The following is a 17,855-nucleotide window of genomic DNA, read 5'->3' as shown; positions in this document are numbered from 1 at the left end:
GTGATCACATTTCTAAGGGCTTATCAGGATGATCAAAATATATGAGCCTACTTCCCTGTCATAGCCCAAAGTCATTTTCATGCGTGAAGCCTATTTCTTTGTTCTTGCTTAAGATTTAGATTGCTGCCTATAATTACTTCTTTGTTCTAGCCAAAGATTTAGTTTCTGCCTGAAATTTCTTCTTTGTTCTAGCCTAGGATTTAGATTTCTGCCTGAAATTACTTCTTTGTTTCAGCCCAATATTGGATTCCTGCCTGTAGTCCATTTCCTTGTCCTTGTCCTATGTCAGATTCCTGCCAGGCATCTCCAAAAGCTCTCCACATCTCCCCCTTTTTATTGCATAAACCAGACTGAGCCTGTCTTAGGTCGTTCTGACAAGAAAACCTTCCTTACCTATCTTGGAATATACATTATCATAAGCAATGCAGTTCAGTCTTAGGTTGGTAAGGCTCTGTGCAGAATCTTACCCATCCTTGGCTTGTCAATCTATTAAATTAATAACTCTGTCTGGGGGTCCATTATCAGTTTCAAGTCATGTACTTTGGCTGCCAGCCTGTTGATGTAGTTAGAGACAGACTTTAACATGATGGGCAGGAAAAAAAGTATTTCCAGGACAAGAAGGGCTAACCTGAAAAAGCTATATATGTCATTCCTGAGGTTTGAGCAAAATGGAAATACTGTCCTTAGGCCTTGGATAATTTTATCAGTGTTATCTGCAGCCTCAAAACACAACAGAACAGCATTCTTTAAATTCATAATGTCACTTTGCAAAGTTAACACACCTAGAGAAGTGTTAAGATTATATCAAATATCCTACATGTGCCTTTAGATTTTTTTCTAATTATAATGACAATCAGTGTTAATTTTAAAATTATCACTACTCCAATGATATTTTTCATGATACTTGGGACGGCTCCTAACTCTTGAATCCTGAACTTCCTTCAGATAATTTTAATAGGTTATAGAGCATCATCTGTTGTTTTAGATACCTACATAAATTCTGTTGTATACTCAATACATTAGTAACATTTTTTTTTGCTAGATAGCTAACAAAAATACTTGTCTTAACTCCTGTGTCAATGCTATTGCAGAAGGAGTGGTGCTAGCAATTAATGAAATTAAAGCTGTTCAGCATTTTCAAGCTTTTTTTCAGAGAATCAAGGATTTCTAATACTCAGAGCAGTAAAACAAAAGCTGGATGATAGACCCCCGAAACAGACATGTGAAGTTTCAATACATTAACACAGTTTCTTGCTGTCTACTCCTGTTTGATGCGTTTGGTTCTTTTTGTTCTAGAACTTTCAGGTGTGTTGTCAAACTGCTAATGTATGTTCTCTTCAGTTTCTTTTTGTAAGCATTTAGAGATATGAGTTTTCCTCTTAACACTACTTTCATTATGTCCAATAAGTTTTAGTATGATGTGTCTTCATTTTCATTAAATTCTAAAAAGCCTTTAATTTCATTCTTTATTTATTCCCTGACCACGTTATCATTGAGTAGAGTGTTGTTCAGTTTCCACATGAATGTGGGCTTTCCATTGTTTTTGTCGTTATTGAAGACCAGCCTTAGTCCATGGTGAGCTGATAGGATGCATGGGATTATTTCAATTTTCTTGTATCTGTTGAGGCCTGTTTTGTGACCAACTATATGGTCTATTTTGGAGAAGGTACCATGAGGTGCTGAGAAGGAGGTATATTCTTTTGTTTTAGGATAAAATGTTCTATAGATATCTGTTAAATCCATTTGGTTCATAGCATCTTTTAGTTTCATTGTATCACTGTTTAGTTTTGGTTTCCATGATCTGTCCATTGCTGAGAGTGGGGTTTTGAAGTCTCTTACTATTATTGTGTGAAGTGCAATGTGTGCTTTGAGCTTTAGTAAGGTTTCTTTTATGAATGTGGGTGCTCTTTCATTTGGCGCATAGATGTTCAGAATTGAGAGAGAGTTCATGTTTGTTGACATATTTTGATGAGTATGAAATGTCCTTCCTTATGCTTTTTGATAGCTTTAGGTTGAAAGTTGATTATATCCGATATTAGAATGGCTACTCCAGCTTGTTTGTTAGGACCATTTGCTTGAAAAAATTGTTTTCCAGCCTTTTACTCTAAGGTAGTGTCTGCCTTTGTCACTGATGTGGGTTTCCTGTATGCAGCAAAATGTTGGGTCCTGTTTATGTATCCAGTCCATTAGTCTCTGTATTTTTATTGGGGAATTGAGTCCATTGATCTTAAGAGTTATTAAAGAAAGGAGATTGTTGCTTCCTGTTATTTTTGTTACTAGCGGTGGCATTGTTTGTGTGGCTATCTTCTTTTGGATTTGTTTGAAGATTACTTTCTTGCTGTTTCTAGGGTATAATTTCCCTCCTTATACTGGTGTTTTTCCTCTATTATCCTTTAAAGTGCTGGGTTTGGGGAAAGATATTGTGTAAATACGGTTTTGTCATGGAATATCGTGGTATCTCCATCTATGGTAATTCAGAGTTTTGCTGGGTATAGTAGTCTTGGCAGACATTTGTGTTCTCTTAGGATCTGTATGGCATCTGTCCAGGATCTTTCGGCTTTTATAGTCTCTGGTGAGAAGTCTGGTGTAATTCTGATAGGTCTGCCTTTATATGTTACGTGACTGTTTTCCCTTACTGCTTTTAATATTCTTTCTTTGTTTTGTTCCTTTGTTGTTTTGTTTATCATGTTACAGGAGATACTTCTTTTCTGGTCTAGTCTATTTCATGTTTTGTAGGCTTCTTGAATGTTCACGGGCATCTGTATGTTCATGGGCATCTCTTTCTTTTGGTTAGAGAAGTTTTCTTCTATAATTTTGTTGAAGATATTTATTGGCCCTTTAAGTTGAGAATCTTCACTCTCTTCTATACCTATTACCCTTAGGTTTAGTCTTCTCACTGTGTCCTAGATTTCCTGGACATTTTGGGTTAAGAACTTTTCAGCACTTTGCATATTCTTTGACAGTTTTGTCAATATTTTGTATGGTATCTTCTGAACCTGAGATTTTCTCTTCTATCTCTTGTATTCTATGTATTGCATCTATGACTCCTGATTTCTTTCCTTGGTTTTCTATCTCCAGGGTAGTCTCCCTTTATGATTTCTTTATTGTTTCTACTTCCATTTTTATGTACTGAATGGTTTTGTTCAATTACTTCACCTGTTTGGTTGTGCTTTCTTGTAATTCTTTAAGGGATTTTTGTGTTTTCTCTTTAAAGTTTCTACCTGTTTACTGGTGTTCTCCTCAATTTCTTTGAGAGTGTTATTTACGTTCTTCTTAAAGTCCTCTACCATCATCATTAGAAGTGATTTTAAATGTGAATCTTGCTTTCCTGGTGATATGAGGAGTTAAGGACTTTCTATTGTGGGAGAACTAGGCCCTGATGATGACAAGTACTCTGGGTTGCTGATGCTTATGTCCTTGCACTTGTCTTTTGCCACCTCGATATCCATAGTGCTACCTGCACTGTCTCTGAATGGAGCCTGTCTTGCCTATTATCTTGGTTGTATAAAACTGTAAGGGGTGGGTGTTGCTCCTGGGGTTAGAGCTGAAGCCCAAGATCTGCTCAGTGCTCAGGTACAGGTCAGAAGGAAACAGTGCTCCAGCCAGGAGTGAATTCCTGGGTCCCAATGGGTCCCAGTTACTCCCTGTATGGGGTAGGTGTTGCTGTCTCCTTAAGTAAGATACTGTCAGGTTTAGAACTCCTGGGAGCCCAGCATCCTCTGTATTTTGTAGGATTGGCTTCAGAGCTGAATCCCAGGATTTGCTCAGTGCTCAGGCCCAGACAGGAAGCCCAAAGTTAGTTTTTAAGGGTAAAGAGTTACACAAGATACTAGGCTTTTAATCTCTAACATATAGATTACTACTTTTAGCCTTACAGTAGTAGGTCAAGTTGAAAGAAAAAATTGCAAAAATTAAAAGCCTATTTAATGCCAAAATTGCATTGAAGAGAAGGATTTTAGTCTGATATGCATATTTAAATTAGAATAAGAATTGCTCTGAAAGCATTATAAATATTGTTTTCTAAAAAAACACCCTTCAAAACTAGACATAGTGGTGAAATGCCTTTAATTACAACATCTAGGAGGTAGTTGGAAACAATTTCTATGAATTGCATAGCAACCTCTAGACCATCTAGAGCTACATAGGGAGAAGTTGATTCAAACAAACATTTGAAATATAAAATTATAATGTCAAAGTCTAATATTGGCCACTATCAAGTGAAGAGATTTGAAAATGCACCAACACTTCCATATAAAATGTAGTAGAGGTGTCTGTGTATCAGCTGGTGAGTGACATTATATTAAACAAAAATAGAACTTATATTTTCTTATGAATAGAAAAAGAGCTTCAGAAATCAAAAAGATTTGAAAGAACTGCAAAAAATAGCAAAATAGGGCACCAAGAGACAATCCAAACGCAAGGTCAAGGATTTCTGTTTGGAATTGGTAGTGGAAATGGAAGCAACATCTAAGTGGTAAGCTGTAAAACGAAGGAGAGCAGTACTTTCATAAGAGGTGTACCTCTCTCATAAGCCTTATTCAGTACTATTCACAGTTGGTAAGTTATAAAACCAAATTTGGTACCCAACATCAGAGATTTAAAGACATGCAGATAGATCAATGGACTAGAATTGAAAGCCCAGAAATGAACCCAAACACCTATGGTCACTTGATCTTTCACAAAGGACAGCATTTTCAGCAAATGGTGTAGGATAAGCTGGTGGTCAGCATATAGAAGAATGCAAATCAATTTATTTTTATCTTCTTGTACAAAGCTCGAGTTTAAGTGGATCAGGAACCTCCACATAAAACGAGATACACTGAATCTGATAGAAAAAAATAGTAGAGAAAAGCCTTGAACACACAGGCACATGGGAAAACTTCCTGAACAGAACACCAATGGCTGATGCTCTAAGATCAAACATTGAGAAATAAGACCTCATAAAATTGCAAAGCTTCAGTAAGACAAAGGACACTGTCAGTAGGACAGAGCGGCAACCACCAGATTGGGAAAAGATCTTTACCAATCCTACATCTGATAAAGGGCTAATATCCCATATATATAAAGACCTCATGAAGCTAAACTCCAGTGAACCAAATAGCCCCATCAAAACATGGGATACAGAGCTAAACAGAATTCTGAACTGAGGAATGTTGAATGGCTGAGAGGCATGTAAAGAAATGTTTAACACCTTTAGCTATCAGGGAAATGCGAATCAAATTGACCCTGAGATTGCATCCTACATCAGTCAGAATCAGTAAGATCAAAAACTCACAGGACAGCAGATGTTAGCAAGGATGTGAAGAAAGGGGAAAGCGTCTCCCTTGTTGGTGGGATTGCAAGCTGGTATAACCACTCTGGAAAACAGTCTGGCAGTTCTTCGGAAAATTGGACCTGAGGACACCAGCTGTACCACTCTTGGGCATATTCCCAAAGAATGCTCCAACATACAACAAGGAAACATGCTACACTATGTTCATAGCACCCTTATTTATTATAGCTAGAAGATGGAAACAACCTAGATGTTTTTCAACAGAGGAATGGCTACAAAAAGTGTGATACATTTACACAATAAGGTACTACTTTGCTATTAAAAATAATGACTTCATTAAATTCTTAGGCAAGTGGATAAAACTAGAAAATATTATCCTGAATGAGGTAACCAGTCACAAAAGAATACACATGTTACACACTTTTTGAAAAGTGAATATTAGCCCAAAAGCTCAGAATACCAACGATACAATTCACATACCACATGATGCTCAAGGAAATGTAAGACCAAAGTGTGGGTACCTTGGTCCTTTTTAGAAGGGGGAACAAAATACTCACAGGAGCAAATATGGAATAAAATGAAGGAAAGGTCATCCAGAGACTGCCCCACCTGGGGATCCATCCCATATACAGACACCAAATGCTCACACTATTGTGGATTTCTGTTTGCTTTCTACTCAAAAATGAAATGTAGTAGATTTGGGTAAATGGGAAAGTGAGGAGGACTTTGAAGGATTTGTGGGAGGCAAAACCATAATCAGAATATGTTGACTAAAATAATAAATTTTCAATATAAAATAATAACATTAAATGCCAAAAGCTTCAATTCTCTAATTAGCAACCACAGACTGGCATGATGGATCAAGAAACAAAGTTCATCTATCTTTGCTTACCAAGAGACACATGTTGTTTTTAAAGATGGTACCAGCTTAAAATAAATGATAGACAAAATTACCCCAATCAAATGGGATCTGGAATGAAACAGGTGTTGCTCAATTAGTATCTGACAGGATAGAGTTCAGATTAAGTTAATCAGACAAGATGAAGAGGGATATTGTATTCTAATAAAGGGAAAAGCTAACCCAAAAGACATTACTATTTTAAACATATATTCCACAATATCTGAAGCATCTAATTTCATTAAATTGTGCTACTGTTTTTAAAGAACCAATACCATCAATCCATCAATAGTAGATGATTTTAGTAATCCACTTTTTCTAATAGAAAGTTTAACTGGACAAAAAATAGAGAAACATAATCATGTGACATACATCAAATATCCTTGACAGATGTCTACAGAATATATTACCCAGACATTAAAGAATATGCATTCTATTCAGTAGTATATGGAAGCTTTTCTAAAATAAAACATATCCTGAAACATAAAATAAATCTTTAGAAGTTTAAAAAGACCAAAATAACTCCTTGTATCCTAGGTAACCATAACACAGTCAAAAAAAAATTGACAGCAAAATTTCTCTAAGAAATACAGAAACTTATGGAGATTAAACAGCTCATTACTGAATGAGGAATGAGAGAAAGAAGATATTAAAATTCAAGTTAAAAACTTCCTGGAACTAAAGGAAATGAAAACGTAGCACAAACAACCCTCTCGACATGTTAAAACCAATTCTATTAGAGAAATATACAGCTCTACATATTTACAGCAGAAATCAGAAAGAACACAAATAACTGGCTTACTAATGCAACTCAGAAGTTCACAAAAACAAATCAAAACCTAGTCAGGGCAATAAATTATGAGAACCAGAGCAGACATCATCAACAAGAACAAAAAGGATAAAATAAAGCAAACAAACAAGCCAACAGAAAAATCAGTGAATCAAATAAATAGTATTATAAAAGGTTGAAGAAGATGAAAAGACTCATGTCCCAACTAACCAAAATACAGCAGAGAGGACCAAAAAACAGAATTAGGAATGAACATTACAACATGCAGCTAAGTAATTAATAATACTACGAGGGAATATTTGTAAAATTTGTACTTCATTAATCTACAAACGTTTAAAATATAGACTTTCTAGATTATGCCAAACCACACAATGTAAACCAAGAAGTTAACAATCTAAGCAGAACCATAAAAAATGAGGATATTGGAATAATAATGAAAAAGTCTCAGTTAAAAATGTCCAAGACCAGAATTATCACACCATTATTCTACCAAATTTTTAATCCTTCAGATTCTTCTTGAAACAACCCTTCTTAAACCATTAAAAAAAAAAAGGCAAAAGAAACAGAATGACAATCTCAACCTTCTACAAAGTCAGTGTCACTCTATTACTAAAACCAGGTAAAGATACTGCAGGCCAAATCCCTGATGAACAGAGACTAAGAAAATATTTAAGAAAACACGAGTAAACACAATGTAGAAACACATAAAGAAGACAATCAACCATAACCAAGTGTATTTTATCTTTGAAATGTATGGATGTTTCAGCGTATTTTCATCATGATAAAATCTAATCTTTCATGATAAAGGTATTAAAGAATATACAGCTAAAGGGGATATACCACAACACAATAATACACAAACACACACAAGCACACACACACATGCACACACACACATGCACACCTGCAGGCTCAAGGTTGTGTGAGTGTGTATGTATGTGTGTATTCCTACATGAAACACCAATTTAATAGGATATATAAATTAGTCAGGGATATTCACCATACCTATTCCTTTTTAACATTGTGTTTCAAGTGCTGGCTAGAGCAATAAGGCAATACAAGGAAATTGAGAAAACACAAATAAGCAAAGAAAAAGTCAAACTATCATTATTTCTTGATGACATAATGCTAAATATTAGAGATACCAAAAATTCTACCAGAAAAGAAACGATAATCCAACTCAGCAAAGTGGCAGAAAGCAAAATCAACTTGCACAATCAATTGCGTTTTTGATACACCAAAACTAAAGATACAGAAAAGGATATCATGGACAAATATACACTCACCATATGCTAAGCAAAATAAAATATATATGAATAAACTTAACTAAGGAAAAGGAAATGAAGAATTTACTCGATGAAAACTTTAAACTTCTGAAGAGAGAGAGAGAGAGAGAGAGAGAGAGAGAGACAGAGACAGAGAGAGAGACAGAGACAGAGAGAGAGACAGAGACAGAGACAGAGAATGATATTTCATGTTCATGGACTGGTAGAAGTTATATGGTGAAAATGGAAATGACCATTCTACCAAAGCTAATTATAGCCTCAATGCAATCCCAGTCAAAATGACATTGACTTTTACACAGGTAAACATATGTGCAATTTTAAATACTACCACAAAGAATTCTGAGGGGGAAATGATGCTGGAAGCATTACAATTCCTGATCTTAAGATAGGTTAGAGAGCCATAATAACAAAACAACATGGTACTGAAACAAAACAGACCTGTAGACCAATAGAACAAAATCCAAACCCAAACATGAATACATGTAATTTCAACCACTTAACATTTCCCTGGGATTCCAAAAGAGAGAGAGAGAGAGAAAGAGAGAGAGAGAGAGAGAGAGAGAGAGAGAGAGAGAGAGAGAGAGAAACCTGCATGCTGGAGAAAGGAAATCATCTTCAAGAAATAGATTAGAACAGTAAAATCAAAGTTGTACGTATCAACTTGCACAAAACCTAATTCCAAATGGATCAAAGACATACGTTTGAAGCTTGAAACCCTGAGACTGTTAAAAGAATTAGGCAGTACCGTCCATGATGTAGTTGTAGGAAAAGATTCTATTTGCCCAAGAATTAAAGGGAACAATTGAGAATTGGAACATCATAAAACTAAGCATCTTCTTCATAGCCATCAACAAGGTCAAGAAGCAGCCCAGAGATTAAGAAAATCTTTGCAAACTGTACACCTGTCAGAGGTTTAATACCCATAGCATACAAAGACAATGTTCCTTTACTATCCAGGAAGAGAATTTTCCAGATGTTCCTAATACAGAATTTATGCCAATGGTTTGCATTTTGATTTTGGGTAATAATATTGGATGTATTTCATGACAACACTAATTCATGACAGCCCGCTAGAAGAGGGCAGGAATAGTGGAGTAAGAAGGGGCGAATTGAGTCTCAGAAAGGAGTAGCTAGAATAAAAGAAATTAGAATACTTTTGTTCTTTTAGAAGCAGAGAAAGTAGTGAACAGAAATAATAAGAGTAAATTAGCAACAGTTCTTAGGATATAAGAGCAGTATGGAAGATGTAGATAGCAGTGTTGCATGCACACATAATATTTCTAGGCATTGTATATCTTTAAAATGAGACAGAACATAAGGTATAAAATTATTATCTTACTGAATATAGAAAATCTCATTGCTTGGATCATAAGGCGGGGACTCTTTGAGAATAGTGAAAAGAGGTAAAAATGCAGTGACCACCATATCTCCATCCTTGTATACACTGGTTTTTGTCTTTCCAGCACAGTAAGAGCGGTCAAAGGAGTAAACATAACTGGAGTACTGCAGAAGCAGAAACATAAAAATCAGAAGGAGCATCATAGAAATATCTGCAAAGTTTAAGTCTGCTTAGAGGTTTAATTTTCACAGATAGGAGGTATATACGTATCTGATGAATTTGTATCAATTCATGTAAATTCCAATTTTATTGCTGACTATGATGGCTACTCTTATTCCCATGGCTTCTTCAACTCAGTTTTCAAATACCCTGGGAGGAATCTGAAAAACTTTCTTTCCTGGAACTCCACCTGTGAGGTCCCACTTGCAGGCAAAAAACCCAATATGGAAAATATGTTTGAGGCTCATCATCTCCAGGCCCAGGGGCAATGATTTCATCTAGTTCCATTGACAACAGGGCTCCTGAGCTGAAATCCTCTTGGGAAGACTTGACCAAGCTGATGTCAAAATACTGACTTCTGCAGTGGATGAAAATATTGTCAGAAGGGACAGAGTATATCTCCGCTGATACTATTCTTTTCTATCAAGCACAAAACTTGGGTATAATCATCAGAAATACATAAACTGTGCATTGTTTTAAACATTTGTAATCCCAACACTGAGGATCAAGATTTGGAAAATCAGTCAGTCAAGATCATCTCTGTAGACACAGAATGCTTGAGATTTATTTGTACTAGAGACTGTCTCAAAAAGTGTTGTTATAATCCATTTATATATCCACAGAATTTATTTTGCTTAGTTAGTGTGATTATCCTTGTGTATATGAGATATCTGTCTCCAAATACTACTTAAAGAGATGAAAATGAACTAAAAATTTGCATACATATATACAAACATAGATATACATACACATATAATGTGGTGATGTACATATGCATTAGTGAATCAATTTACTAAATAATTATGTATTGAATTTAGTTTATAAGTTGTTCCATGTCCTACTTCATGTAAGGCAACAGTCATGGGGAATAATACGGCTAGGATAAAGTAAGGAATATATGGGAGTTATCTGTTCTTTGTTTTTAATTTTCTCCAAAGCTAATAAAACTATAAAATGGAGACTACTAGCTTTTTTGTTTCTACACAGAGGTCTGTATTTGTGTGTGCACATCATGTGGAGGCCAGAGGTTGAAATCAAATGTCTTGCAAGGAAGACTTTACTACTCTCTACCTTATTTTTAAAACCAGGTTTCTAAGTGAAAACAGAACTTTTTGATTTACCTAAAGTAAATGAGCAACCAGTTTCAGGCCTCTGGAAGGAAGTACTGGGAGTAGAGGTGCACCATGCCCATATTTTAATGTGGGACCTGGGCATCCAACTGAGCTTCTCATTATTTTATGGGCAATGAATCATTACTTTCACACATAGAGTCTTCAAGTTTTAAGACAAAACTTTTAGTCAGCTCTCAAGTGGAGACATGTCATTATTATTTTTGGATTGTATCTAGAATAAATACAGAATAATTTTAAGGACAGAATAATGAATTTCAAAGATTTTTTGTGCAAATGTTTATTTTTAACATCTTATAACTTTTTTGAAGCACTGGGTATTGAATACAGTGCCAACTACATGTTAGGCAGAAAATGTAAAACATGTCTACAATGGGAATCATTTTTCATCTTGAAGATTAAAATCATAACATTAATAGGACAATGATGAATGATGGTACTAGAAATGGTTATGTTCAACAAGATAAGACAGATTCAGAAATAAAAATACCAAAGGATCTCTTTATCATCTTCTGTTTGTATGCTCGATGTCAAAGCAGAAAAGAAAGATAGAAGAAGAAAGTGAGAGGGCAATAGAAAGTAATGGAATATGTTACATTAATGAAAAATTGGAGAATGTTTGGAGGGGACAAAGGATAACACCCAGGAGTAAAGAGAATTCATAATTAAAGCAATATACAGACAGCATGGCAAGAGTGAACATTAAGTTAAATGGAGAGAAACTGAAAGCAATTCCACTAAATTCAGGGCAAGACAAAGCTGTCTACACTCTCCCTATTTCGTCAACACAGTAGTTGATGTTCTAGTAAGAGCAATAAGACAACTTAAGGAGATCAAGGGGATACAAATTGGAAAGAAATAAGCCAAACTATTGGTATGTTTGTTGGAGGAGCATGGAAGACTTTTGGAATTTTGACGAGGACAGTGGTTGGATGATTTGTGAGGGGCTTAATGTGGCATCGTAGTTGGAGCATGGAAGACAGTGATGCAGAGAGCAATGTAGATTATGATGGCCTGCCTCAAGAGGCTTCACAGCAGAAGAATATTAGTAACTGGGCTAGAGACCATTCTCATGATATTTTGGAGAGGAAGGTGGCTGCCTTCTGCCTTTGTCCAAAAATATCTATTTGAGGCTTAACTGAAGAAATTTAGATTAATGGCCCTGGTAGAGGAGATTTCAAGATAGCCTACTATTGATTGTGCTACATGGTTGTCAGTGGTCATGCTTATGCAGATCAATAATAAGCTTATCTATAATAAGAAGGAGCAAGCTATGCAAGGAAAAATATAATATATATACATATATATGAGCCTATGAACTGCAGAATGTTTAGTGCAGCTAAGAACAGTGCTCAAGGAGATAAAACCATGTAAAGAAAACAAGATGCTAAATGCAGTAATGACACTAGTTACTTCAGGAAAAGACTTCACCCAGCTAAACTTCCAAATTGTGGAAAGAAATGAAAGAAAAGCTAAAGCAGTGAAGGAAATTATTGACAACAGAATGCAAATGAAGATGTAGTTGAATGATGGGGCCATGTTGCAGCCCAGGCAAGCAGCAGAACATGGCAGCCTTGGTCACATGGTTCTGGCCTTAGAGTTCAGAATTCATGAAAGCAGGTATGAAGTCCTCTCGCACAACTAAGGATAGCTGTTGAGGCCACACTTGTTTTAGGGGTATCCCTGAACTGAGTCCCAAAGAGGACATTGAGTGGAGCCGCGAGTTTTATGCCCAGATGTTGTTGGAGAGACAAAGATGTTGGAAATGTCATCCTTGTGGTATATCTTCTGAGAAATACTGCTTACTAGGTTCAGGATGAGTCAACAAATCTGGACTGATAACAAATCTAGAAAGAGCTGGGGTACTGATAAATGCTTTCATATCATACATAGAATGTTGAATTTGGTTTGTCCTGCTGTTTTTGGCCTTATACTGGTCTTGTATTTCCTCACTACTGTCCCTTTCCTACAGTTTGAAGTTGTAATGCATACTCTGTGTCATAGTATGTTGTAACTGTATGATTATCTTCTTGCTTTATATTTCACTTGGGATTGCAGTTAAGAGAACCTCTAGAGTCTCAGAAGAATCTTTGAACTTTTAAACTATGTTAAGAGTGTTATAGGTTATGAAAACTTCTAAGGTTTGACTAATTTCATTTTGGTATACAATATTAGCTCATACTTGTGTTTGGTAGGATTGAGATTGAATATTATTTTTAAAATCATTTATTCATTTAACACACAAATACCAACCCCTTCTCTTCACAATACCCCTCATGCAGATTCTAACCTCATTCCTTCCTCCCCTTCTTCACTGTGAATCCGAAACCACCATAATGTTACAACCTCTGCCATTTCCTCCACACCAGCACTTCAAGTCAATGCAGGACTAGGGGCATCCTGTCCCACTGAGACCAGAATAGCCTTCCCAGTTAGAAAATGAAATTCACAAGCAGGCAGGCAACAGATTTAATGGCTTCCTCTGTTCCAGTTGTTGGGGAATCTTCCTGAAGACCAAGCTGCACATCTGCTACATAGGTCCAGGAGGCCTAGGTACAGCCTCTGCTTTGATTGGTGTTTCAGTCTCCAGGAGCCCTCAAGGGTTCAGATCATTTGACTCTGTTGGTCCTCTTGTAGAGTCCCTGTCCTCTTTGGGTCCTTCAAATCTTCCCCCCAAATATTCTATAAGACTCTCCCAGCTCTATCTAACATTTGAATTTGGGTTTCTGCATCTCTTTCCATTGGCTACTGGGTGGACTCTCTCAGAGGACAGTTATGCAAGACTCCTGTCTGCAAGCATAACAAAATATCATTAATATTGTCAGAGATTGGTTCTTGTACATGTGATGGGTTTCAATTTAGACCAGTCATTGTTTGAAGGTTCCCTCTGTTTCTAATTTATTTTTGTCCCTGAATAACTTGTAGATAGGACATATTTTGGGTCAAAGGTTTTGTGAGTGGGTTGCTGTCCTTATCCCTCCACTGGCCATCCTACCTGGCTACAGGATGTAGACATATCAGGATCAATATCTCTGACTCCTAGGGGTCTCAGCTAGAGTCACCCCCAAAGACACCCTGGAGCTTCCTTCAATGCCAGGTCTATGGCAACTCCAAGAGGTTACTTTCCTGCTGGTTTCCATTCTCTTCCCCCTCTCTCCCTATACCTGATTTCCATGCCTGCCTGATCCCCTTCTGATTCCATCTCCTACTCAGTTTCCTCTCTCCTTCTGACCCCAATATCCACTATATTTCCTCTTCTGAGAAGGATTCACCCTTTCTCCCTTGGTCCTTCTTGTTATTTGGCTGTTTTGGGTCTGTGGACGCATGGTTACCATGTATCGTATGACTAATATCCACCTATAAGTGAGTACTTACCATGCATATCCTTTTGGGTATGGGTTACTTCACTCGGGATGATATTTTATAGTTACATCCATTTCCCTAGAAAATGCATGAAGTAAGACACAACAGACTCTACTTTCAGCAGAGAAAAGATGAAGAAAAAAGAAATAAACTTATATGAAATTTTATTTCCAAGCGAACTGCCAAGGTAGCACTAAGTTGCCTGTACCAGGTCAAGGACAAAGGTAGCAGCCATTAAAGGTTCTTTCTCCTCTAGATGATGTGGACACTAGAAAAACAGTAGGTGGAAACATTTCAACCCAGGGGACAGAGAGGCAATCATTGGGTGGCTGGATGACTGGAGCATAGCTAGGTGAGCATATGGAAGCTGAAAAGAGGCACAGAAGTAGTTTATACTTTTTGGATAATATCCACTAATCAGTGAGCACATACCATGTAAGCCCTTTTGGGTCTGAAGGATGAAATTTTCTAGTTCATCCATTTACCTATAAAATTCATGATGTCTTTGTTTTTAATAGCTGAGTAGTATTTCATTGTGTAAATGAACATTTCTTTTTATCCATCCTTTGGTTGAGGGAAAAATCTGGGTTGTTTCTAATTTTTGGCTATTACAAATAAGGCTGCTATGGACACTGTGGAGCATATGTCCTTTTGGTAATGTGGGGCATCTTTTGGGTATATGCCCAAGAGTGGTATAGCTGGGTCTTCAGATAGAACTATTTCCAATTTTCTGAGGAACTTCCAGATTGATTCCCAAAGTGGTTGTATCTGTTTGCAATTCCACCAGCAATGGAGGAGGTGTTCCACTTTCTCCACATCATTTTCAGCACAAGCTGTGTCTTGAGTTATTGATCTTAGCCATTCTGATTGGTGTGCAGTGGAAACTCAGGGTTGCTTTGATTTGCCTTTCTGTGATCTTTAAGGACTTTGAACAGTCCTTCTAGGCTATTTGAGATTCTTCTGTTGTGAATTCTCTCTTTAGCTCTGTACTGGATTTTTAATTGGATTACTTGAGTTTTTTAGAGGTTAACTTCTTGAGTTCTTTATATATTTCGGGTATTACCCGTCTGTCAGATGTAGACAAGAGGATACCCTTCTCTGGTCCTATCTCTTTGGTATTTTGTAGGCTTCTAGTGTGTTTATAAACATCTCTTTCTTTAGGTTGGGTAATTACCTTGTATGATTTTGTTGAAAAAAACTTCTGGGAATTGGAGCCAAGATTTTCCACCCTCTTTTATTTGTATTATTCTTAGATTTGATCTTTACATTGTGTCTTGAATTTCCTGGCTATTTTGGATTAAGAGCTTTGTACATTATGTATTTTGTTTGACCAAAGTGTCAATATTTTCTGTGGTATCTTTTATGCTTAAAATTCTCTCTTCTATCTCTTGTGTTCTGTTGGTGATGCTTGTGTCTGTAGCTCTTGATCTCTTTTCAAAGTTGTCCATTTCCAGGGTTGCCTCCATTTGTGTTTTCTCTATTGTTTCTCCTCACAATTTTAGTTCTTGGTCTGTTTTATTCAATTCCTTCACCTCGTTGATTGTATTGTCCTATAGGGGTTCTCCCCATTTACCTGTGTTTTCCTGTATTTCTTTAAGGGAGTTCTTTGTATCCTCTCTAAAGGTCTCTGTCATATTCATGAGATGAGATTTCATGTCATTATTTTGGTTTTCTAGGATGTTGGGATATCCAGGGCTTGCTATGGTGTGTGTAGTAACTGGGTTCTGGTGTTGCCTGATTGCATTAGGTTCTGTCACATAGGATTTTTAGTTTGCCTTGGTGATCTGGTTATCTATGCTGTTAACTGGCCTGGGTGTCTCTGTCTAAAGCCAGTTTCCTGGGAGGCAGATAGTCTCCTTGGAGGCCAACAGTGCTGTCACTTGTTAGAATGATTCTCTTGGGTCTCTGGTTAGAACAGATCTCCTGTGTCCCTAGATACTGTGGATCTTCTGGGAAGCAGACAGGCTGTGGAGTGTGGGAAGGTAACAACCCCACCAATCTAGCCTGGGTGGAGAAGCAGACCAGAAGGTGGAGCTTAGCAGGACATGTGGGCCCTGTGTCAACTGGGCTCTGTGTCTTTGCTTACTGTGGACCTCCTGGGAGACACACAGGCTGTGGATTGTAGGTGAGTATCGGGCTGCTGATCTGACTTGAGTAGAAAGCAGGTTGGAAGAAAGGTGGAGTTCGGGGCAGGGTGTAGGGGGTGTGGGGTCGGTCCCTATTCCCCTACTCCAATGTTCCAGCTGGCCTGTGTATTGGGTTGAGATTATCAGCTATGTCATTTGTTAATGAAGACCTCCTGGGATGGATGCTGGCTGTAGATATGGACTGCTTATCTGGCTTAGGTAGGAAGTGTTCCAGAAGAATGGTGGAGTTCAGGATGTTAGACATTGCTTTAAGTATGTCTTGGCCATTTGAGATTCTGCTACTGTGAATTGTGTTTAGATCAATATTTCATTTTTCAATGGGATTGTTTGGTTTGCCAATGTTTGTTTCTTGAGTTCTTTATCCAATGTAAGGGTGGTAAACATATTTCCTTGTTCAGTGGGCTGCTGCTTTGTCCAAATGGTGATGTCCTTTGTCATACAGAAACATATCAGTTTGAGTTCCCCTTAATCAACTGTTGATCTTAGTGCATGCACTATCAGTGTTCTGTTCAGAAAGTTTTCTCCTGTGCCTATGTGTTCAATGGTTTTCCCCACTTTATTTTCTATTAGGTTCAGTGTGGCTGGATATGTTGACATTTTAAATCTGCTTATACTTGAATTTTGTGCAGACAAATATTATCTATTTGCTTACTCTACATACAGTGATTTAGTATGATCAGCAGCATTCTTTGATGATTTTTCCTCTTTTTGTATTTCTGGCTCCTTTATTAAACATCAGGGATCCATGGATGTGTAGATTTATGTCTGGATCTTTGATTTGATTCTTTTAAACAACATGGCTACTTTTATGCCAATACCCTGCAGTTTTTATTACTATTGCTACGTAGCACAATTTTAAAGTTGAAATGGTGACATCTTTAGAAGTTCTTTTATGGTTGAGGATATTTATTTTTTCCATGTGAAGCTGAGTATTGTCCTTTTAAGATCTGTAAAGAACTGTGTTGAGGTCTTGATGTTGATTTCATTGAATCTGTAGATCAAGGTAGGATGGTCAGTTTTACTCTGTCCATCCCACTAATCCATGATCATGGGAGATCTTTCCATTTTCTGATATCTTACTCAATTTATTTCTTTAAATACTTAAAGTTTTAATCTTACAACTTTTTCACTTGCTTGGTTAGAATTACTCAAACACTTTTTATATTATTTGTAGCTATAGTGAATGGTGTTGCTTCCCTGATTTCTTTCTTGGTCTATTTGCTATTGTTACATAAGAGGGCTACTGGTATTTTGAGTTAATCTAGTATCCAGCTACTTTGCTGAAGGTGTTTGTTAGTTGTAGGAATTCTTTGGTAGAATTTGTTTGGGTTGCTTATATATAGTATCATATCATCTCAGAATAGCAACACTTCTTCCTTTCTAATTTCTCTCCTTGATCTCCTTTAATTGC

General features: G+C 36.9%; 1 protein-coding gene across 1 annotated transcript in view; it reads right to left on the bottom strand.

The window, feature by feature from the left end:
- Window positions 1-9,581: 9,581 nt before the first annotated feature.
- LOC114616252 (vomeronasal type-2 receptor 116-like) overlaps window positions 9,582-17,855 on the bottom strand; it is a gene marked incomplete at its 5' end in the record, with an annotated part of 30,249 nt that continues 21,975 nt past the window's right edge. Inside the window, one exon of the mRNA XM_028761758.1 lies at window positions 9,582-9,749. Within this exon, the coding sequence (XP_028617591.1) occupies window positions 9,582-9,749 (168 nt within the window). The remainder of the gene's footprint in view (window positions 9,750-17,855) is intronic.

Source organism: Grammomys surdaster, unplaced genomic scaffold, assembly GCF_004785775.1.
Source record: "Grammomys surdaster isolate TR1022 unplaced genomic scaffold, NIH_TR_1.0 312548, whole genome shotgun sequence".
NCBI lineage: Eukaryota > Metazoa > Chordata > Mammalia > Rodentia > Muridae > Grammomys > Grammomys surdaster.
The sequence above is the reverse complement of the archived record's forward strand: the minus strand, read 5'-3'. Positions and strand labels throughout refer to the sequence as shown.